The sequence below is a fragment of the Bombina bombina genome, chromosome 6 (assembly GCF_027579735.1).
Source record: "Bombina bombina isolate aBomBom1 chromosome 6, aBomBom1.pri, whole genome shotgun sequence".
Classification (NCBI taxonomy): Eukaryota; Metazoa; Chordata; class Amphibia; order Anura; family Bombinatoridae; genus Bombina; species Bombina bombina.
Window position 1 is genome coordinate 274,471,426 of NC_069504.1, and position 24,568 is coordinate 274,495,993.

At 40.7% G+C, this 24,568-nt stretch overlaps 1 protein-coding gene across 1 annotated transcript in view; it reads right to left on the reverse strand.

Annotated features, from left to right (window-relative positions):
• Positions 1–24,568, reverse strand: part of TBK1 (TANK binding kinase 1) — a 355,855-nt gene that overhangs the window by 44,740 nt on the left and 286,547 nt on the right. Inside the window, exons 11-13 of the mRNA XM_053716863.1 lie at positions 19,610–19,701; positions 19,142–19,243; positions 16,989–17,052 (exon numbers count right to left, since the gene is read on the reverse strand). Coding sequence (XP_053572838.1) covers positions 16,989–17,052; positions 19,142–19,243; positions 19,610–19,701 — 258 coding nt within the window. The remainder of the gene's footprint in view (positions 1–16,988; positions 17,053–19,141; positions 19,244–19,609; positions 19,702–24,568) is intronic.

Below are 24,568 nucleotides of genomic sequence, written 5' to 3' on the forward strand. Positions count from 1 at the left end.
ATAAATATAGCAGGACTATGCCTCAATGGGAATCACTACACTGCAGTGATATCAGGTTTTAGTATTTACTTCTTGCTGTGTATCTAACTAATGGGAATCACTACACTGCAGTGATATCAGGTTTTAGTATTTACTTCTTGCTGTGTATTTAACAAATGGGAATCACTACACTGCAGTGATGTCAGGTTTTAGTATTTACTTCTTGCTGTGTATTTAACCAATGGGAATCACTACACTGCAGTGATGTCAGGTTTTAGTATTTACTTCTTGCTGTGTATTTAACTAATGAGAATCACTACACTGCAGTGATATCAGGTTTTAGTATTTATTTCCTGCTGTGTATTTAACTAATGGGAATCACTACACTGCAGTGCTGTCAGGTTTTAGTATTTACTTCCTGCTGTGTATTTAACTAATGGGAATCACTACACTGCAGTGCTGTCAGGTTTTAGTATTTACTTCTTGCTGTGTATTTAACTAATGGGAATCACTACACTGCAGTGCTGTCAGGTTTTAGTATTTACTTCTTGCTGTGTATTTAACTAATGGGAATCACTACACTGCAGTGATATCAGGTTTTAGTATTTATTTCCTGCTGTGTATTTAACTAATGGGAAACACGACACTGCAGTGATGTCAGGTTTTAGTATTTACTTCCTGCTGTGTATTTAACCAATGGGAATCACTACACTGCAGTGATATCAGGTTTTAGTATTTACTTCCTGCTGTATATCACTAAACTGCAGTGATGTCAGGTTTTAATATTTACTTCCTGCTGTGTATCTAACCAATGGGAATCACTTCACTGCAAGTGATGTCAAGGTGTTAGCATCTATTCCCTTCTGTGTATCTAACCAATGGGAATCACTTCACTGCCATGATGTCAGGTTTTAGCATCTACTTCCTTCTGTGTATCTAACCAATGTGAATCACTTCACTGCAGTGATGTCATGTTTTAGTATTTAGATCCTGCTGTGTATCTAACCAATAGGAATCACTTCATTACAGTGATGTCAGGTTTTAGCATCTATTTCCTTCTGCGTATCTAACCAATGGGAATCACTTCACTGCCGTGATGTCATGTTTGAGTATTTACTTCCTGCTGTGTATCTAACCAATGGGAATCACAACACTGCAGTGATATCAGGTTTTAGTATTTACTTCCTGCTGTGTATCTAACCAATGGGAATCACTACACTGCAGTGATATCAGGTTTTAGTATTTACTTCCTGCTGTGTATCTAACCAATGGGAATCACTTCATTACAGTGATGTCAGGTTTTAGCATCTATTTTCTGCTACTTAACTAGCCTATTGGAGTAAATTCACTGAGGTGGGTCAGGTTTTACCACCTGTTTCCTGCTGCATAACTAACCTGTGGAATGCTCAGAAACATGCATGTGTGTTGAGCACTATATTTTACCAGTGTTTTTTTTTTAACAATGTTATACATACTGTGCTTAAAGAGACATTAAACACAAAATTTTATTTTCATTATTCAGATAGAGAATACAATTTTTAAAAAGTTTCCAATTTACTTTACTTTTTTTTACTTTACTATTATCAAAAATGTTTAATTCTCATGTTATTCTTTGTTAAAGAGATACCTAGGTAGGTAGCGTGCACATGCCTGAAGCCCTACATGACAGGAAATAGTGCTGCCATCTAGTCCTCCTGCTAATGTATAAGATTGTTGCAAAACTGCTGCTATATAGTGCTGCAGACACGGGCACACTCTTGAGCTTACATTTCTGCTTTTCAAATAAGGATAAAAAGAAACTGAAAAAATATGGTAATAGTAGTAAATTAGAAAGTTGATTAAAATGTTATGTTCTATCTAAACATAAAAGAATAAAAAAAAGGGTTTTACATCCCTTTAAAGGGACACTTAAGTCAAAATAAACTTTTATGATTCAGAAAGAGCACCCAGATTTTTTGGGTTTTTTTTTTAGATATAATTTTTATTAAGGTAAGGTTTACACCAGTGCTTTCCAAACTGTGTGTCGGGACACACTAGTGTGTCGGCAGAAGTGTGTAGGTGTGTCCCTGCTTCAGCACAATTTTTTTTTAAATTTTTTGGGGGGGTTTCTGACTTTCCGCCTGCTTGCTACGCATATCACATGGTTGACACGTGATTGATACCTAGAGGGTCACAGATCATCTTAACCTATTGCCGCAGCTCAGTGGGAACTGAAACTATTCCAATTGGCGGCACATTGGCTCCTGAGTCCTGACTGCACGTGTAGTCTCCTTAATTGGCTTGTGACTGCATGTGTAGTCAGTGAGTGTGACAGCAGTGTGTTTGCAGCGCGGGCAGTAGTCAGTCGGACTCATCGAGGGCGGCAGCTTAAATGCTGAGCTGAAATCAGAAGTCAGTAGGGTTTTTTTTTGCAGATAGCTCCCAGTAGTGTAGCTTAAAAATGCTTGCTGATGAAATGCGAGTGTCTTTATCTAATATTCCACCAAATATTCAGAAATTGTGTTCATCCCATCAACCTCATACATCCCATTAAAATAATAAGTAGGTATTGGTGTAGTTATTATAAACTTTTTTTTAATTCTTGCACATACATACTGTTACTTGTAAATACATTTAGTTATTATATAATTTATGTATGTGTCCTTATCTCTTAAAACAAGTTAGTTTAACCTCCTGTTTGCTAGTACAACTGATTTACTGTGTCACGAAATGATGTAGGGCTAAAAAAGTGTGTCACCAACATAAAAAGTTTGGAAAGCTCTGGTTTACACAGTACAAAGCAAGCTTTAGCATCATACTGACAACATAAACGAGGTGCTACATTATATCCAGTTCAACCTATAACAATATTCTCAGTACATTTGTTGAATACAGAGTGACAAGATACAAAAATCTGCATAAATTAATATTCAACCATTACCTTATTTTTCTATCTTAATAAATTAATAGTACTATTAGCCCTCTAAAGAAAAACAAACTCCCTATATGATCTGAAGTAAAAAAAAAAAAAATTGAATTTCCTTGTAGCCATGATTCACTTATTTTGAGAGGGCATGCTTTGCCAATGGGTATAGCATATTTAGTCAGAGTCATTAAAAAGTGCTAAGTTATATGTAAAGAGGTGCAGGGGGGAGGGGGAGGGAAAGAGAAAAAAAAAAAGGGGGGGGGGGAAGGGGAGAATGAGGCGCTCCTAGAAATTATTATTTACCAGATATCCAATAGAACTAATTCTGGATGCCTGAAGGGATATAGTAATTGGTCAATTTCTTCAGGAGAAAAAATTCTAATAAATGCAGACCATATTTTAAAGAAAAGGGTTATTTCATGCTCAGAGGTTAGGTTGGTGTCTATTTGCTCAAGAATATATTGTTTTTTCAGATAATTTTTAACCTCTGTAATGCTGGGCACAGCGTTAGCTCGCCATTTACTAAAGATCAAACTTCTTGCTGCTTGAATTGTTATATTTATAATTTTTTTATGTTCATCAGATAAATTACCTTCAGTGAGAAATATAACCTCTGCCAATGAGATAGAGAGACCCTCTATTTTCAGAGTGTTAGTGAGCCAGTATTTTATCTTTAACCACAGCTGGTTTATCAAGGGGCATGCCCATACCATGTGGAAAAGATCTGCTGCAGGGAGAAGACATTTCAGGCATTTGTTAAATTTCGAGTTATGCCTGTTCGGATCCCTTCAGTGGGGTGTAATAGGATCTGTATAACAGTTTAATATGGGACTCCCTCCAGCTTGAGGATAAAGTAGTTTGCCCTACCAGGGCTATGGAGCGCTTCACTTGTTTCGGCCCTTCAGGTAACAGTGTGTTCCAATTTTGTACTATATTCAGCAGATTCTGGTCACCAGATTGGCTAATTGCCAAATCATACAAAATTGAGACAGACGATAAGTTGCTCTTGACAAGAACAAGTCAGCTATCCAAGCTCACTCAGGTCCATTGCCAGACGAATTTCTTGGTAAGTTCAAAAAGATAGTGCCTGACTTGGAGATAGGCAAATTAATCCTTGTCAGGTAAGTAAAATTCCTGTTTTAAACAATTGAAAGTCTTAATAATGTGGGTATCCTGCGCTATAAACTGGGTGAGGAAAGAGAGGCCTGCTTCATGCCATCTTTGCACTCGGGACTGAAGGCCTTCTTGAAACTCTGGATTACCAAGTAAGACCTGGAATTTGGGAATGCAAAGATTAATATCTAGTTTTGTAATTAGTTTTTTCCAGGCCGGAATTACTATGTATATCGAACTGAGTGATTTTACTTGTTTCGGGATTGTACTAACTGGGCAGTGAATGAGGGCCATTGGGTGATATGGACATAGTATGTTCATCTCAAGAGAATTGTTAGTAAAGTAGTCCTTATTCAGAATCCAATCAACCGCGATACGTGATAAAAAGACCAGATTATATTTATAAAGATCTGGAAGCGCTAGACCTCCGAATTTCTTAGGTAAATATAGTTTGTTAATAGAGATTTGTGGTCTTTTACATCTCCAGATAAAATATCGCAAAGCAGTATTCAAGCTCTTCCAGTCCCTAGTAGTTAAAATAACGGGCACGTTCTGTAGAGCATATAGAATTTTGGGGAGTAGGACCACTTTAAACAGAGCTATGCGGCCAGACAGGGATAACGGCAGATTTTGCCAGCTTCTCATATAATTTTTAATTTTGGTGAGGATCGGGGAAATATTAAGTCTATACCAATCATGGGAATTTAGTGAAATATTAATTCCAAGATATTTCAAGGAGGAAGCTACAATCTTAAATGGTATGTCGGTTAAGGAGAATTTATTTGTTTTAATCCACAGGAGTTCAGTTTTAGACATATTAATCTTATAGCCAGAGAATGATCCAAAGATTTTAATAAGAGAGAGTAATTTAGGGATATTAATTCTGGTATTGGAAATATACACTAATACATCATAAGCGTAGACGGCTATTTTTTGTTCTGTGTCTCCAATCTTAATTCCGTCTAGTTGCTGCCGTATCTTAAGGGCTAATGGTTCAATGGCAAGATCGAATGAAAGGGGGAGAGCGGGCAGCCCTGTCTAGTGCCGCGCTGTAGATTAATTGATGTAGATTCTAAATGAGTGACACTTAATTTTGTTGTAGATTTTTCATACAAATTGTGAACAAAACATACAAAATTATCTTTGTAGCCAAATCGAGAAAGCTTGTCTAAGAGATGGTGATAATGCACGGAATCAAATGCTTTTTCACCATCGATTGCGACAATCGCAGAATCTACATAATCTTGCCCCATTACTTATTGGAGATTATAGAAGTGATCCAGTACCAAAAAAACCTCTCTATTCTTGGCTGCCGAGTTATGCTTGGATAAAAAACCTGCTTGATCTTTGTGTATAATGCTTCCTAGCTCCAGTTGTAACCTCTTGGCTAAAATAGATGTAAGTAGCTTGTAATCAGAGTTAAGGAGCGCAATAGGGCGATAAGACTCTATTTTCAACTGATCTTTTCCTTGTTTCAAAATTAAGGTGGTAGTAGATTCGACAAAGGTCTAGGGAATTGGATTATTCTCTGAGTATAGATAGTTATAAAGTTTCTTAAGATGCAGCGTAATAACAGGGGCCAGGAGCTTATAAAACTCATTCGGGAGTGCATCCGGCCCGGGGGCCTTATCCAAGCACAAATCTTTAATAGCCTGTAGTATTTCTTGTTCAGAGATATGAGCATTAATTCTTGCCATTGAATCATTGCTCAAGGAAGGAAAACTGAGGTTATGCCAAAATTGTTCCAGGGCAGCAACATCAGAATCTCTGAAAGCGTATATATCTTTGTAATAATTAACAGACATCCAAGATCTCTCTTGGAGTTTTTAAATGAAGTATCTTGATCTTGAATTAGTTCGATAACCGAATTTCCATTAGTGCTTTTTACTAGTTTAGCGAGTAGCTTGCCTGCTTTATTGCCATGGCGATAAAATTTAGCTTTTAGTTTTAGTTCAGCCTGAACTGCTGATTGCAATAAATAGGCATCTCTCTCATCTTTGGCTGAAGTGTATCTTCCCCAGTTTTCAGGTGAAGGCTGACAGATATTTATTATACACGTTAGTGTTAGCCCTCAGCACTTACTTCTCCTTAAACGTGGCCTTTATCCTAATTTCTACCATGTGCGCAATAATGTCCCCCCTTAACACCGCCTTTGCAGCTTCCCAGAAAGAAGTTGGTTTCTCCACCGACTCTAAATTCAGGGAGATAAATTTGGTCATCTTCATATTTAACCAATTTCTTCGGGTTATTTATTAGGAATTGGGGGGGGGGGAACGCTGTGAGGAAAACAATATTTTCTGAAGAGGGATTTCTAGGATAATCGGGGCGTGGTCTGAAATACAGATTGGAGTGATTCTGGCTTTAGCTCCTATCTTTAGCAGAGAATTGCTGACCAGAAATAGATCAATTCTGGAAAGAGAATAGCCACCCCTCAGCAAAAATCTCCCTTACCCATGAAGATCTCAGTTTCAGAGACTCTTCAGTGCTAGATGTGTTTCCTGAAGAAAAGCAATGTCTGAGTTGAGCTTCCTTAAGTGTGAAATTACCATTTTTCGTTTTATAGGGGATGAAATACCACCAATATTCCAGGAGGTTAAGATTAGTTGCTTTATTATAGACATATCCTATTAGGGAAATGGGAGTCTGAACATAGAATATGGAGTCTATAAACACGAGGGACAAAAGTGGGGGGAAAGCAACAACAGGGAAGAAGAAAAAAAAAAAAAAAAAGGGGGGACCCCCTCGCTCTCTAGTCCCTCCACCCCCTGAGTGACCTGACGCGATGAGGAAAAGAAAAGTAACCTCTATACTAAGCAAAAATTAGTTAATAGAACAAAAAAAGAAAAAAACCCACCCGCAAACTTAAATGGCAACTTGACTCTTATCATACTATCTGATGCAATTCTCAGTGTAAAATTTCTCAGCATCAACAACAGAATAAAAAAAAGAACGTTTGACCTTTTAACTCTACTTTGAGCTTGACCGGGTATATTACAGTGGCCGAGAGGCCATCCTTAATCAATTTACCACATATTGCGGAGAGCTTCCGCCTTTTTAATGGACATCTCATCTTGGAACAATAATATTTTCCTCTCATCATGGAAGATGGGTGCATTTTTACGAAATGCCTGTAGAATCTTAATTTTGTCTTGAAAATGTAGAAATCTCACTATGATAGGCCTTGGTCTCGCATCTGAGTCGCCCACTGAAGGAGGTCTCCCCACTCAGTGTGCTCTTTCCACAGCTAAAGGTAATAAAGCCTGCAGCAGGTTCAGAATCTGTGGAAGTGTCTCTGTAGTGAATTTCATTAAATCTGAGTAATGTTTGGTTTCTGGTACCCCAATAATCCTAACATTATTTCTCCTTGAACGGTTTTCTAAATCATCAATCTTATTCTGTAGTTTTATCATAGCTATCTGGTTATCCTGGATCTTAGTACTATGTGTTTCTGTGAGATATTCTAGATCTGACACCGTTTGTTCAACTTCTTGAATTAATTGGGCAAACTGCATAACATCATTAGAGAGGCTGAGTAGGTCTTGTTTAATTTCTATCCTGAGAGACTCAAACTTAGGGGTTAAAGCTTCTAGAATATTATTAACCAACATTTGTGGGTCAGTTGAATCATTGTGTCTTGAGGTAATTGATGGCTCAGAGTGTAGTTCGACAAGGGTCTCCGTGGAATTCTTGGTCCTCCTTTCTCTGGGTCTGCAGGTCATGCCTGGATAGGCGGTTTTCGTGTGAGTTGGTGAAGTTAAAAATGTATCTATACGAGTAGAGATTGAAAAGAGAACTTCAAAAAAATGAAATAAAAAACAAAACCCAGGAGCATAAAAAACCAAGGTGAAGTGATCAAGTGTCTAAGTGAAGGGGAAAAAAGGGGGGGGGGGGGGGGGGGGGGGAGAAAGAAAAAGGGGAGTGAGGAAGTGCAAAAGAATAAAATTACGAGGACGGCGTGATCAAGGGGTGCGCAAGAAGTGACTTAGGTCCAGCCAGGCGCGAAGGAGGCCAACATTGAAAATATTACCAGGGTCTGGTAATTGAGTGTCAAAGATATGGAGTACTTCTAAGATCACAGGACCCTTTCCTTGACAGTGCTATACAATTACAACAAGATTATCAGGGCACTTATCATAGGAAAAAAGAAAAAATAAGACTTATAAGAAAAGCAGTGTAAGTGGTACTGAGCTTTTAGGGACCTTGCTTAGCTGTCAGAATAAAAAACAAGCCGAACCAACAGATAATAAGAGATTGCTAGGCTAACCTACCATGCTTACCACCTAGTTGGGCCGAACTTGTCATTAAAGGTAAACAGACAAAAGATATATGCCGCTATAGACAATGTTTGGCAGCCGCAAACAGACACATGTAAGGTATGATTTTGAGAGGAGGGAAGACCCGGAGGATAACAGAATTTATGCTTACCTGATAAATTACTTTCTCCAACGGTGTGTCCGGTCCACGGCGTCATCCATTACTTGTGGGAAATATTCTCCCCCACAGGGAAAGGCAAGGAGAGCACACAGCAAGAGCTGTCCATATAGCTCCCCCTCTGGCTCCGCCCCCCAGTCATTCGACCGACGGTTAGGAGAAAAAGGAGAAACTATAGGGTGGCGTGGTGACTGTAGTGTATAAAGAAAAAATTTTTCAACCTGATTAGGAAAACCAGGGCGGGCCGTGGACCGGACACACCGTTGGAGAAAGTAATTTATCAGGTAAGCATAAATTCTGTTTTCTCCAACATTGGTGTGTCCGGTCCACGGCGTCATCCATTACTTGTGGGAACCAATACCAAAGCTTTAGGACACGGATGAAGGGAGGGAGCAAATCAGGTTACCTAAATGGAAGGCACCACGGCTTGCAAAACCTTTCTCCCAAAAATAGCCTCCGAAGAAGCATAAGTATCAAATTTGTAGAATTTGGCAAAAGTGTGCAGAGAAGACCAAGTCGCTGCCTTACATATCTGATCAACAGAAGCCTCGTTCTTGTAGGCCCATGTGGAAGCCACAGCCCTAGTAGAGTGAGCTGTGATTCGTTCAGGAGGCTGCCGTCCGGCAGTCTCATAAGCCAATCGGATAATGCTTTTCAGCCAGAAAGAAAGAGGTAGCAGTAGCTTTTTGACCTCTCCTCTTACCAGAGTAAACGACAAACAAAGATGAGGTTTGTCTAAAATCTTTTGTTGCTTCTAAATAGAACTTTAAAGCACGAACTACATCTAAATTGTGTAACAAACGTTCCTTCTTTGAAACTGGATTCGGACACAGAGAAGGAACAACTATTTCCTGGTTAATATTCTTGTTGGAAACAACTTTTCGAAGAAAACCAGGCTTAGTACGCAAAACAACCTTATCTGAATGGAAAACCAGATAGGGTGGATTACACTGCAAAGCAGATAATTCAGAAACTCTTCAAGCAGAAGAAATAGCAACCAAAAACAGAACTTTCCAAGATAGTAACTTAATATCTATGGAATGTAAAGGTTCAAACGGAACCCCTTGAAGAACTGAAAGAACTAAATTTAGACTCCAAGGAGGAGTCAAGGGTCTGTAAACAGGCTTGATTCTGACCAAAGCCTGAACAAAAGCTTGTACATCTGGCACAGCTGCCAGTCGTTTGTGTAACAAGACAGATAAAGCAGAAATCTGTCCCTTTAGAGAACTCGCTGACAACCCTTTATCCAAACCTTCTTGGAGAAAGGAGAGAATCTTTGGAATTTTAATCTTACTCCAGGAGAATCCCTTGGATTCACACCAACAGATATATGTTTTCCATATTTTATGGTAAATCTTTCTAGTCACAGGTTTTCTGGCTTGGACCAGAGTATCTATCACAGAATTTGAAAACCCACGCATGGATAAAATCAAGCGTTCAATTTCCAAGCAGTCAGCTGCAGAGAAACTAGATTTGGATGTTCGAATGGACCTTGTACTAGAAGATCCTGTCTCAAAGGTAGCTTCCATGGTGGAGCCGATGACATATTCCCCAGGTCTGCATACCAAGTCCTGCGTGGCCACGCAGGAGCTATCAGAATTACCGAGGCCTTCTCCTGTTTGATCCTGGCTATGAGCCTGGGAAGGAGAGGAAACGGTGGAAACACATACGCTAGGTTGAACGACCAAGGCGCTACTAATGCATCCACTAGAGTCGCCTTGGGATCCCTGGATCTGGACCCGTAACAAGGAATCTTGAAGTTCTGACGGGACGCCATCAGATCCATGTCTGGAATGCCCCATAATTGGGTTAACTGGGCAAAGACCTCCGGGTGGAGTTCCCACTCCCCCGGATGGAAAGTCTGACGACTCAAATAGTCCGCCTCCCAGTTGTCTACTCCTGGGATGTGAATTGCAGATAGATGGCAGGAGTGATCCTCCGCCCATTTGATGATCTTGGACACCTCGCTCATCGCCAAGGAACTCTTTGTTCCCCCCTGATGATTGATGTAAGCAACAGTCGTTATGTTGTCCGACTGAAACCTTATGAACCTGGCTTCCGCTAGTTGAGGCCAAGCCAGGAGCGCATTGAATATTGCTCTTAGTTCCAAAATGTTTATCGGGAGAAGAGACTCTTCTCGAGACCATAGACCCTGAGCTTTCAGAGAGTCCCAGACCGCGCCCCAACCCAAGAGGCTGGCGTCGGTCGTGACAATGACCCACTCCGGTCTGCGGAAACTCATTCCCTGAGACAGGTGATCCTGGGTCAACCACCAGAGAAGTGAGTCCCTGGTTACCTGGTCTACTTGAATTTGGGGAGACAAGTCTGTATAGTCCCCATTCCACTGATTGAGCATGCACAGCTGTAATGGTCTTAGATGAATTCGAGCAAAAGGAACCACGTCCATTGCTGCGACCATTAGTCCTATTACTTCCATGCACTGAGCTATGGAGGGTTGAGGAATAGAATGAAGAACTCGACAAGCGTTTAGAAGCTTTAACTTTCTGACTTCTGTCAGGAAGATCTTCATTTCCACAGAATCTATTATTGTTCCCAGAAAAGGAACCCTTGTGGACGGTGACAGTGAACTCTTTTCTATGTTCACCTTCCACCCGTGAGATCTGAGAAAAGCCAACACAATGTCCGTGTGGGCCCTTGCTTTGGAAAGAGACGACGCTTGGATTAGGATGTCGTCTAGATAAGGTGCTACAGCGATGCCCCTCGGCCTTAGGACCGCTAGAAGGGACCCTAGCACCTTTGTGAAAATTCTGGGAGCGGTGGCTAAACCGAATGGAAGAGCCACGAACTGGTAATGTTTGTCCAGAAAAGCGAACCTCAGGAACTGATGATGAGTTTTGTGGATTGGGATATGCAGATATGCATCCTTTAGATCCACGGTAGTCAAATATTGACCCTGCTGGATTGTCGGCAAGATTGTCCGAATGGTTTCCATTTTGAAGGATGGAACTCTGAGGAACTTGTTTAATATCTTTAAATCCAGAATTGGTCTGAAAGTTCCCTCTTTTTTGGGAACCACAAACAGGTTTGAGTAAAAACCTAGACCTTGTTCCCCGGAGGGGACTGGGTTTATCACTCCCATCTTTGATAGGTCTCTTACACAATGTAAGAATGCCTGTTTCTTTATCTGGTCTGAAGATAAGCGAGACAGGTGGAATCTTCCCTTTGGAGGAAGTCCCTTGAAGTCTAGTAGGTATCCCTTGGAGACTATCTCTAGTGCCCAGGGATCCGGAACATCTCTTGCCCAAGCCTGAGCGAAGAGAGATAGTCTGCCCCCTACCAGATCCGGTCCCGGATCGGGGGCTACTCCTTCATGCTGTCTTGGTAGCAGCAGCAGGTTTCTTGGTCTGTTTACCCTTATTCCAGCCTTGCATGGGCTTCCAAACGGGTTTGGGCTGGGCCGCGTTACCTTCTTGTCTAGCGGCAGTGGAGCTATTAGCCGGTCCGTTCCTGAAATTGCGAAAGGAACGAAAATTAGACTTGTTCTTAGCCTTAAAAGGCCTATCCTGTGGGAGGGCATGGCCCTTACCCCCAGTGATGTCTGAAATAATTTCCTTCAATTCCGGCCCAAAAAGGGTCTTACCCTTGAAAGGAATATTAAGTAACTTAGTCTTGGACGACACATCTGCCGACCAGGATTTTAGCCAAAGCGCCCTCCGCGCTACTATAGCAAAACCTGAGTTTTTCGCCGCCAATTTCGTTATTTGAAAAGCGGCATCCAATATAAAGGAATTAGCTAACTTTAATGCGTGAATTCTGTCCATGACTTCTTCATAGGAAGTCTCTTTCTGAAGCGACCTTTCTAGTTCCTCGAACCAAAAGGACGCCGCTGAAGTGACAGTAATAACACACGTAGCTGGTTGAAGGATGAACCCTTGCTGAACAAAAATCTTTTTAAGCAATCCTTCCAATTTTTTATCCATAGGATCTTTGAAAGCGCAGCTGTCCTCTATAGGAATAGTTGTGCGCTTCGCTAGTGTTGAAACAACTCCCTCAACCTTCGGGACCGTCTGCCATGCGTCCCTTCTAGGGTCTATTATGGAAAACATTTTCTTAAATATAGGAGGTGGGGCAAAGGGTACACCTGGCATCTCCCACTCCTTATCCACTATGCTCGCTACCCTCTTGGGTATAGGAAAAGCATCGTCGTGCACTGGGACCTCTAAAAATTTGTCCAATTTGCACAACTTCTCTGGTACTACCATAGAATCACAGTCATCCAGAGTAGCTAATACCTCCTTAAGCAAAGCGCGGAGATGTTCTAGCTTAAACTTAAATGCTACTATATCAGGTTCTGCCTGTTGAGAAATTTTTCCTGAGTCTGAAATTTCACCCTCAGATAGCCCTTCCCTCACAGCCAATTCTGATTGATGTGAGGGTAAAATAGATAAGGCATCGTCAGCGTCTGATTGTTCATCCTTTTTATCTGTATTTAAAACTGAACAATCACGCTTTCTCTGAAATGCTGGCAGTTTGGATAAAAGATTTGCTATAGAATTATCCACTACTGCTGTCAATTGTTGCATAGAAATAAGCACTGGCGCGCTAGGTGTCGCCTGCGTGGGCAAAGCTGGTGTAGACACAGAAGGAGAGGATGTAGAACTATCCCCACTACCTTCATTAGATAAATCATCTTGGGCAACATTATGAAATGTAACAGAGCTGTCCTTATTTTGTTTGGACGCTATGGCACAATCATCACAAACACTCGAAGGGGGAACCACATTTGTCTCTACACAAACAGAACATAGGTTATCTGATGGCCCAGACATGTTAAACAGATTTAGGCAGGCAAACAATGCAATAAAAACGATTTTAAACAAAAACGTTACTGTCTCTTTAAATAATAAAATGACACACTTTATTTCTGAATGTTCAAAAAACTATGAAGGCAATATCTGATTTTTATGAAATTTGGACCCCAGTCTTAATGCTTATAAAGTATTGCACAGCAAATATGGAGACTCTAGCTCTTAAAACAAGCAAACCGGAGCAAATTGTTGGATTTAACCGTTTTTATACACCACAATCCCTGCTACAGCATTGCTGTAGCTTTTACCTTCCTTAGGGGTCAACCATCCACAGAAATAAGCCTTCTGGAGTCACTTTCTGAGCCACAGGACCCTCTCACATGAGACTGCATGCACTGCCTTGAAAATCAACTGCGCAGCTGAAGCGCCAAAATTGAGTTCTCCTCCCTCAGTACACTAGAGTGAAGGGGCCTTCCTGACTAGATTTAGGTGTCTAAAACAAGCTAGATCAATAAAAAACGTCCCCAAGTGTATATGAGCTCATAAAACATTTCATATGCCATGATATTGCAATAAAAAACAATCGATTTGGCCCCTAACAGTGTCTACCAGCATAAAATTCAAAAAGGGGAAGCCTGTTATCTTTTTTGCTGAGGTGAAAGAAAAATGGCTTACCGTTTTCCCTGAGGGGAAAAATCACTGTCATCTAGCATTAGCCTGTGTTGTTAGAAGGAGACTAGTCATACCTGAAGCAGATGAGTCTGCAAGCTGTTACCCCCAACTGAAGTTCTCTAGTTTCAACAGTCCTGCGTGGTAACAGCAATGGATTTTAGTTACTTGTGCTAAAATCATAGCCCTCTTCATCACTTTTCTGTTGTATAGTAAATAGTACAAGCCAGCACTATTTTAAAATAACAAACTCTTGATAGAAGAAATAAAAAACTACAACTATCCCCGTGGAGATGCTACTTGTTCAGAGCGGCAAGGAGAATGACTGGGGGGCGGAGCCAGAGGGGGAGCTATATGGACAGCTCTTGCTGTGTGCTCTCCTTGCCTTTCCCTGTGGGGGAGAATATTTCCCACAAGTAATGGATGACGCCGTGGACCGGACACACCAATGTTGGAGAAAACTCAGTTTTAGGGAGGTGCACTCAACAACTGAGTATACTAAGATATATATATATGTACTTAAGCCCCTATCTAATAAGAACTGATATTAGACAAATAACACATGACAGAAGTAACATATGAGAACAAGAGTAAATAAATCCAGGTGAAATAGGCAGACGAAGTGTCCTCCAAACACTGTGCAGTAAAGACTAGTAGGGTGGACCCTGAAGGGGCTACCACCATATTAAGGTTATCCTCTCCTGAATGGAAAAAACAAAAAAAAGGGAGAGGAGCTCGCACAGACAGGTCTAATTGCTAAAGAATATTTTTATAGAAGGAGTCTGTAAATCAATCCTCAGGAGTAACTCTTAGATCCTTGCTTGCCCACTCTAAACTTTCCTTTAAGAGCCCCCAATCAGAGAGTGGTGGAGTGGTGTCTCCCGCTTCAATCTGTTATGGGGGCCTAGCAGGGAAACATGAGAGGGCTGTTCATCTCTAGTGGAAGCGATATTAACACAGAGAAGGCCGTATTGTTAAGCAAGTGTAACTTTTTACTAAATCCTGGGGGCTATAATAGCTATAGGAGTAAAGTCCTGCGGGTGCAGTCACTGTCAGTGGTCCAAACAGAACCCCCTGGAGCTCTTCTCTGAGTGTGGGGAGTTCCTGTGCAATTAGCAAGCAAAGGAGTGATTTAAAGGGCCCTCGTTGCACCCGAGTATCAAAGCATGCAAGGAGTGTAGAAAGGGGGCCGGTAAGAATTCAGTTCACTTATCCCGCACAGAAAGCCTCACAGTAGAGGACAATTCCGCTTACCATCCCTCAATGACTCTCCGGAACTCCGGGATGAAGGAGGCACTGTACCACAGGGGAGCGGCTCTCTCGCTGAGGGCTACAGATAGTCCCCCCTCACGCAGCACCAGTGGGAGGGGGGGTTGATGCAGCCGATATAGCTGTTGGTATTCCAGCGAGAGCCCAGGGATAAGGGCTGGCCGGTTTCCGCAGCAAGTAAGCGTGTTGGAGTAACGCTTTGCGGTGAGCCCCAGACGGATCCTATCTCTGCCTCCTTGCCTGCCTGAGCCACTCAGGTTCCCAGTGCAAGTATCGGCGTCCTCTACCACAGGTGCAAGGCTGGAGCGATTGCAGAAAAGCTTCTCAGCGTGGCTTGGCGCCTGACTCCTCATCCAGAAGCTTTCTCCACATCCAAGAGCATGCAGTTTTAAGACACTTTCCAATTTACTTCCATTTTCAAATTGCGCCCATTTTTTTTATATGTACACTTTCTGTCTGGGGAACAAGATTCTACTGAGCATGTGCACAAGCTCACAGGGTATACTTATACCAGTCTGTGATTGGCTGATGTCACATGATACAGGGGGCCGTAAAATGGGAGAAAAAATAAATTTGTCATAAAAAAAAATTAAAAAATCTACTGCTTATTTGAAATTCAGAGTAGGTGTTATTGCATTGTCTTTGTATTATGCACTTGCTATTTATGTAATTCTACTGCACTGAGTGGTCCTTTAAGACACGTGCATGTTCCAGACCCTAGGTATTCTCTCATGGAAAGGATCTTTCTCATACAAAGAATACAATAAGTACAATACAAATTAGATAATATAAGTAAATTGTATTGTTCTCTTTATTTTTTTATGTGCCTTTATGAAACAAAAGGTTATTAACTATAATGTCTTCTAGTTATGATTTTTCTGCACTCAGTATTTAAAATCCACTTGCTTTTCTTTTTCAAGTTTCAATAACATTTGAATTGATTAAACACACGTTTGTTCTTGGAAGCAATTTAACTTTTGATCGTTTCATCTACATTGTATAGCTGTTAAAATATGCTGTCAAGTGCTGACATGAGAAATCTGAGCACAGAATAATTAGATCTCACAAGAATTAAAAGCTATGCATTGTAATTTCAGAACAATGATAATAAAGAAGCCAGTAATAATACATTTCTGACCTTATAAAAAAAGTACATTGTAAAACATTTTATTTCATTATTTTATTTTATCTTCTTCACTATTTTCAATAAACAAAGAATGAGTAAATATCAGAAAGCTGACCTCTATATTATAGATGCTGGAATAATACAAATGTTTTATATGGAATATTAATAAGTGACTATACAAACCATTAAATGGACTAAACTATAAACAGTATTAATACTATGGTGTTGTGGCTCCATTTGTAAAACAGACATACAAGTGATGCAAATCATTCATACATCATTCCCATTACTGAAGCTACAGAATATGAACGTGTCTTGATTTATAACCTGTTTAATAAAAGAAAAATGATTTCCATATAGTTTATTTTCATTCACATGTGATCATTACACTGGCTCTGGCCAGGTTTGGTCTCCAAGAGACTTAATATACGTCTTAATGTATGGATAATTCATGTCTGGGATACACCTAGATTAGATATAATTAGATGATATTATTCTCTCATTTTGGAGAGTTTTGACTTTTAAATACATCTATAAAAAAACAACAACATTCTCAAGCAGACATATAAGTCTGGAAAGTATTTAAGAGCGTTATTCCTGATGGACTTTTCAGACAACATAATTGTGCTACATCCCCACAAGTCACAACAAGACTGTATAAAGACAATCACAGCTGCCATAAGATTACACCTAATCCAATAAATAAGAAGAATTCAAAAGCACTTACACGCAGGAGCTTGGCATTTATTTCGTAAAGGTCTGACTCAACACTCTGCATCAGATGTTCATATCTGTCAATCAAGGAAGTGAAAAACAAAATAGTAAGACTGAAGCTTTACAGGGCGCTTATGCCCGTGACAAAAACACTATCAAGAGGATGTTCTCCCAAGGACAAGTCTGGGTTAAAGGGACAATAAACACCTTGTGTTACAAGATTTGTCTGCACTCTTGCCATAAAGTAATATAGTGAATAATTTTGATAATGTTTGGAATAGATTAACGCCTTGTGCCTTGCAAATGTTTTAACCAAACTCCACCCACCTGTCTTAACGGGAGGAGCCTATCCATATTTGTTACTGAAGCAGACAAGGCTAACTACGCTCACTGCGTTAGCACAATCTCTATTGTTTTGTACACCCTTATATGTTCAAATGCACTGAAGTCTATGGGGTATATTTAGCATAGTGCAAGCGGACATGATACGCTGTCGGCATTTATCTTTGCACCAGCAGTTCTTGTGAACTGCTGGTGTAATGCCACCCCCTGCAGATTTGCAGCCAATCGGCCACTAGCAGGGGATGTCAATCAACCCGATCGTATAGGATCAGGTTAATTTCTGTCCGTGGCCTCAGAGCAGGCAGACAAGTTATGGAGCAGCGGTCTTTAAACCGTCCATACGGAGCTTGATAAATCAGACCTATGAGTAACATATGTGTGTCAGAGTTAGGTTTGTAATGTTGGCCATGTGCCCATCCAGTTTTCAGAACTGGATAAACTCTTCATTTTCAGACTTAAAGGGATACTAAACCCATTTTTTTCTTTAATAATTCAGATAGAACCTAAAATGGGCAAGCTCCTAATCTTTACATTCCTGCTTTTTAAAATAAAGATAGCAAGAGAATGAAGAAAAATTGATAATAGGAGTAAATTAGAAAGTTGCATAAAATGGCATGTTCTATCGGAATCATGAAAGAAGAAATTTGGGTTTAGTGTCCCTTTAAGTTACAGCAAAAGGTGTCAAAATAAATAATACAAGTATTATGCAGTTGGTTTAATGCACAATTAAACATTTTATATTAAAATCTCAAAGTGCTTACTGTCCCTTTAAAGGCTTTGTTAGCACAACAGGGCCTATATTATTATAAAAATAAACAAATACATTTTTTAGTGGCTATTTTAGTTTATTTAAGAAATTCAAACCTATTCACCAGTAGAAAGAAAATCATCTTGGCCACTGCAACAGTTTAAAAAGTGCAATGCCTTTTAGTCACGATACATTTATTGCAACACGTAATACAGCAATAAAGTGTAATTTGTCCTTGAATTAAAATGGGGATTTTACCCTGGAAGTTACGTTGTATGGGGATGTAAACCATATGACAGGAAAAGAAACTGTGCTCAACTAAAAGGGATATGAAACCCAAAAAATTTTTTTTAATGACTCAGAGTATACAATTTAAAACAACTTTCCAATTTACTGCTATCATCAATTATGCCTCATTCTCTTGGCATCCTTTATTGAAGGAGCAGCAATGCGCTACTGGGAGCTAGATGAACACATTGTTAAGCCAATGAAAAGTGGTATGTATGTGCAGCCACCAATCAGCAGCTAGCTTCCAGCTCCTGAGCCAACAAAGGAAACCAAGAGAATAAAGCAAATTATATAGAAGTCAATTAAAAAGTTTCTTAAAATTGTATTCTCTTTCTAAATCAAACTATTTTTTGGGGTTTCATGTCCCTTTAAAGAGAAAGAAATCATGAAGTCATTGTTTTTGTATAACTGTTCCTTCTTGTATTTCTATATGTATGTCTTGCTCGCTGGAAACTAATATGGGAAGGAAAAGAAAAACTTTTTCTCAATAAAAACATTTAAACATAAAGAGACAGAAATCCTTTTCAACTATACTACAAGAAGTAAGCTATGTGCGCACTGTAAACTGCCATTATTTATTTATTTTTAGCATACAAAGTTTTATAAAGCTGATCTTTGATACTCCTTAACTAAAAAGCATAATAGTAAATATGGCTATTTTATATCAAGATAAAAGCCTCTCACTAAAACAAAACAAAACCAGGTAACTTTTTAGTAAGACAAAAGAACGTCCCATCAAGGCTTCTTTATCATACATTAATTTATAGATCATAAATTATACAACATACATTTTCTGATCTTTTTCGATGGTTCTGATGCAGAATTTAAACTTGAGAGCAACTTCAGTATTCTTGTGAAATGTGTCATTGTATTCCTCCTTCATTATTTCACTAGAATAAACAGCAAGAAATCAACAAATAAATCCTTCACGTGATTAACTGAACAATATCCAGCGGTGACTAAATGTGACAATTTATCAAGAACGATAAAATAAAATATTGTACAAGTATAATTATTTGAAACAGACATCTAGGAGGGGCACATAACAAACAATGAAGAATGATAATAATAAAGAAAGCAATTGGTTTTTACAAATTTCTGTTGAAGTTTCATACAACAGAGATAAATTAATCGTGTCCCAGAGGAACAAGGAAAGGGGACAGTCTGATGCTGTCAAGGAAACCTTGTGTCTGCTATTTACTAACAAAATCCATATTTCAGTATTATGCCAGCTGCACACAATAGATGGTACTTACGTTAACCAATGAATGCCTTTCCTCATGAGCTCCTGTGTGAGCATCAGAGATGCAGCAACTCTACAGTAATAGCAAACAACCCCAGTTACCGCCTGAGGAAAGAAACACAATTGTTATCATACACTAGTTACTAACAAACAACTTTATTAGTCTTGTTCTTGTCACTTAGATCGGAAATTCATACGATCCTGGCCTATATTTAGTAGGGTGGGTTAGATAAGCCTCCCCGATTATGGTTATTCTTAGTCAGTAAAAGGTATGCTGATAATTTCTTTGTGAGTTAATGAAATGCATGAGATAAACCAGGGCAAGGCAAACCATGATCTATGAACCAAATGAAGCCCACTGACTTGGTTTTGTATGGCCAGAGAGCTAAGAATGTTTTTCACATATTTAAATGTTTAAAAAAATAAATAAAAAAAAGAATAATTTTGTTACATGTGAAAATCATATGAACTTCACATTTTAGTGCCCATAAATAAATTCAGCCACTATCATTGTTTATGTAGTCTCTATGGCTGCTTTTGTACTACAACAGCAGAGGTGAGAAGTTGTGACAGAAATTGTATGTGGCGCTACAATCACTTTGCACTGAAGCTTGGCGCACTACTGTATGTTGGCACATTATTCCAAATTCAAAGCAAAGCAATGGTCACAAAATGTAAAACAATGTAAATACAGCAGGATTTCTATACATAAATCAAAAACAAAATTTATGCTTACCTGATACATTTCTTTCTCTTGTGGTGTATCCAGTCCACGGGTTCATCCATTACTTGCGGGATATTCTCCTTCCCAATAGGAAGTTGCAAGAGGACACCCACAGCAGAGCTGTCTATATAGCTCCTCCCCTAACCCCCACCTCCAGTCATTCGACCGAAGACAAGTAAGAAAAAGGAGAAACTATAGGGTGCAGTGGTGACTGTAGTTTAAAAAATAAAAACACCTGCCTTAAAGTGACAGGGCGGGCCGTGGACTGGATACACCACAAGAGAAAGAAATTTATCAGGTAAGCATAAATTTTGTTTTCTCTTGTAAGGTGTATCCAGTCCACGGGTTCATCCATTACTTGTGGGATACCAATACCAAAGCTTTAGGACACGGATGAAGGGAGGGACAAGGCAGGTACTTAAACGGAAGGCACCACTGCCTGTAAGACCTTTCTCCCAAAAATAGCCTCTGAGGAAGCAAAAGTATCAAATTTGTAGAATTTAGAAAAAGTATGAAGCGAAGACCAAGTCGCCGCCTTACAAATCTGTTCAACAGAGGCCTCATGTTTAAAAGCCCATGTGGAAGCTACCGCTCTAGTAGAATGAGCTGTAATTCTTTGAGGAGGCTGCTGGCCAGCAGTCTCATAAGCTAAACGTATTATGCTTCTCAGCCAAAAAGAAAGAGAAGTTGCCGAAGCCTTTTGGCCTCTCCTCTTTCCAGAGTAGACAACAAACAATGCAGATGTTTGACGAAAATCCTTAGTAGCTTGCAAATAAAATTTTAAAGCACGAACCACGTCAAGATTGTGTAACAGATGTTCCTTCGTTGAAGAAGGATTAGGACACAGTGATGGAACAACAATTTCCTGATTGATATTCCTATTAGATACTACCTTAGGAAGAAACCCAGGTTTGGTACACAAAACTACCTTATCTGCATGGATGATCAGATAAGGGGAATCACACTGCAAGGCAGATAACTCTGAAACTCTTCGAACCGAAGAGATAGCTACTAAAACCAGAACTTTCCAAGATAAAAGCATGATATCTATGGAATGCAAGGGTTCAAACGGAACCCCTTGAAGAACTTTAAGAACTAAATTTAAACTCTATGGCAGAGCAACAGGTTTAAACACAGGCCTGATCCTAACCAAAGCCTGACAAAACGCCTGAACGTCTGGAACATCAGCCAGGCGCTTGTGCAAAAGAATAGACAGAGCAGAAATCTGTCCCTTTAAGGAACTAGCCGATAATCCCTTTTCCAATCCTTCTTGGAGAAAATATAGTATCCTAGGAATCCTGACCTTACTCCACGAGTAACCCTTGGATTCACACCAATGAAGATATTTACACCATATCTTATGATAGATTTGCCTGGTGACAGGCTTTCGAGCCTGAATCAAGGTATCAATGACTGACTCGGAGAAACCACGTTTTGATACAATCAAGCGTTCAATCTCCAAGCAGTCAGACGCAGAGAAATTAGATTTGGATGTTTGAATGGACCTTGGAGTACAAGGTCCTGCCTCAGCGGCAGAGTCCATGGTGGAGAGGATGACATGTCCACCAGATCCGCATACCAAGTCCTGCATAGCCACGCAGGCGCTATCAAAATCACTGAAGCTCTCTCTTGCTTGATCTTGGCAATCAGACGAGGGAGGAGAGGAAACGGTGGAAACACATAAGCCAGGCTGAAGGACCAGGGCACTGCTAGAGGATCTATCAGCGTTGCCTGGGGATCCCTTGACCTGGACCCGTAACAAGGAAGCTTGGCGTTCTGACGAGACGCCATCAGATCCAGTTCTAGTTTGCCCCATAGTTGAATCAGCTGGGCAAATACCTCCGGATGGAGCTCCCACTCCCCCGGATGAAAAGTCTGCCGACTTAGAAAATCCGCCTCCTAGTTCTCTACTCCTGGGATATGGATAGCTGAGAGATGGCAAGAGTGAACCTCTTCCCATAGAATTATCTTGGATACCTCCATCATGGCCAGGGGACTCCTTGTTCCCCCCTGATGGTTGATATAGGCTACAGTCGTGATATTGTCCGACTGAAATCTGATGAACTTGGTCGCAGCTAGTTGAGGCAAAGCCTGAAGAGCATTGAATATCGCTCTTAGTTCCAGAATGTTTATCGGAAGGAGGGCTTCCTCCTGAGTCTACGAACCCTGAGCCTTCAGGGAGTTCCAGACTGCGCCCCAGCCCAGAAGGCTGGTATCTGTCGTCACTATAGTCCACTCTGGCCTGCAGAAACTCATTCCCCTGGACAGATGGACCCGAGATAACCACCAGAGAAGAGAATCCCTGGTCTCTTGATCCAGATTTAACAAAGGAGACAAATCTGTGTAGTCCCCATTCCACTGGTTGAGCATGCAAAGTTGCAGTGGTCTGAGATGTAGGCGGGCAAACGGAATTTGAAAAGAATCAGAATGTTGTCTAGGTAAGGGGCTACCGCTCTGCCCCGCGGCATTAGAACCGCCAGAAGGGACCCTAGAACCTTCGTAAAGATTCTTGGTGCCGTGGCTAACCCGAAGGGAAGAGCCACAAACTGGTAATGCCTGTCTAGGAAGGCGAACCTGAGGAACTGATGATGATCTCTGTGAATCGGAATGTGGAGATAAGCATCCTTTAAGTCCACGGTAGTCATATATTGACCCTCCTGGATCATAGGGAGGATGGTTCGGATTGTCTCCATCTTGAAGGATGGGACCCTGAGAAATTTGTTTAGAATCTTGAGATCCAAGATAGGTCTGAACGTTCCCTCTTTTTTGGGAACTATAAATAGGTTTGAATAGAAACCCAGCCCCTGTTCCTCTCTTGGAACTGGGTGGATCACTCCCATAACCAGTAGGTCTTGAACGCAACGTAAGAATGCCTCTCTCTTTATCTGGTTTACAGATAGTTGTGAGAGATGAAATCTCCCCTTTCGAGATGAACCTTTGAATTCCAGAAGATATCCCTGGGAAACAATCTCTAGTGCCCAGGGATCCTGGACGTCTCTTGCCCAAGCCTGGGCGAAGAGAGAAAGTCTGCCCCCAACTAGATCCGGTCCCGGATCGGGGGCTACTCCTTCATGCTGTCTTAGAGGCAGCCGCAGGTTTCTTGGCCTGCTTCCCCTTGTTCCAAGCCTGGTTAGGACTCCAGACTGGTTTGGACTGGGCAAAATTTACCTCTTGTTTTGCATTAGAGGAAACTGAAGCTGCGCCACTCTTGAAGTTTCGAAAGGAACGAAAATTATTCGGTTTGGTCTTTAACTTATTGGACCTATCCTGAGGAAGGGCGTGACCCTTTCCTCCAGTAATATCAGAAATGATCTCCTTCAGACCAGGCCCGAATAGGGTCTGTCCCTTAAAGGGGATGTTAAGAAGCTTAGACTTTGAAGTAACGTCTGCTGACCAGGCCCTACGCGCCAAAATGGCAAAACCTGAATTCTTAGCCGTTAGCTTGGTTAAATTAAAAAACGGCGTCAGAAATAAAGGAATTAGCCAACTTAAGAGCCTTAATCCTGTCTAGAATATCATCTAACGGGGTCTCCACCTGTAGAGCCTCCTCAAGAGACTCGAACCAAAAAGCAGCTGCAGCAGTAACTGGGGCAATGCATGCAAGAAGCTGGAGAATAAAACCTTGATGTATAAAAATTTTCTTAAGGAGACCCTCCAATTTTTTATCCGTAGGATCTAGGAAAGCACAACTGTCCTCAACGGCGATAGTTGTACACTTAGCTAGGGTATAGACTGCTCCCTCCACCTTAGGGACCACGAGTCCCGTATGGCGGCATCTATGGGAAACATCTTTTTGAAAGCAGGAGGGGGAGAGAACGGCACACCTGGTCTATCCCATTCCTTAGAAATAATTTCCAAAAACCTCTTAGGGACTGGAAAAACATCAGTGTAAACAGGCACTGCAAAGTATTTGTCCATTTTACACAATTTCTCTGGAATCACAATGGGGTCACAGTCATCCAGAGTCGCTAAAACCTCCCTAAGCAATAAGCGGAGGTGTTCAAGCTTAAATTTAAACGCTGTCATTTCAGAATCAGACTGAAGCAACGCCTTCCCTGAGTCTGAAATGTCACCCACAGATAGAAGCTCATCTGCCTCTGCTTCTGAGTATTGTGAGGGTATATCGGACACAGGCATTAAAGCGTCAGAAAGCTCTGTATTAGTTCTAGCCCCAGAGCTGTCTCGCTTTCCTTGTAACCCCTGGCAGTTTGGACAATACCTCTGAGAGGGTAGCATTCATAACTGCCG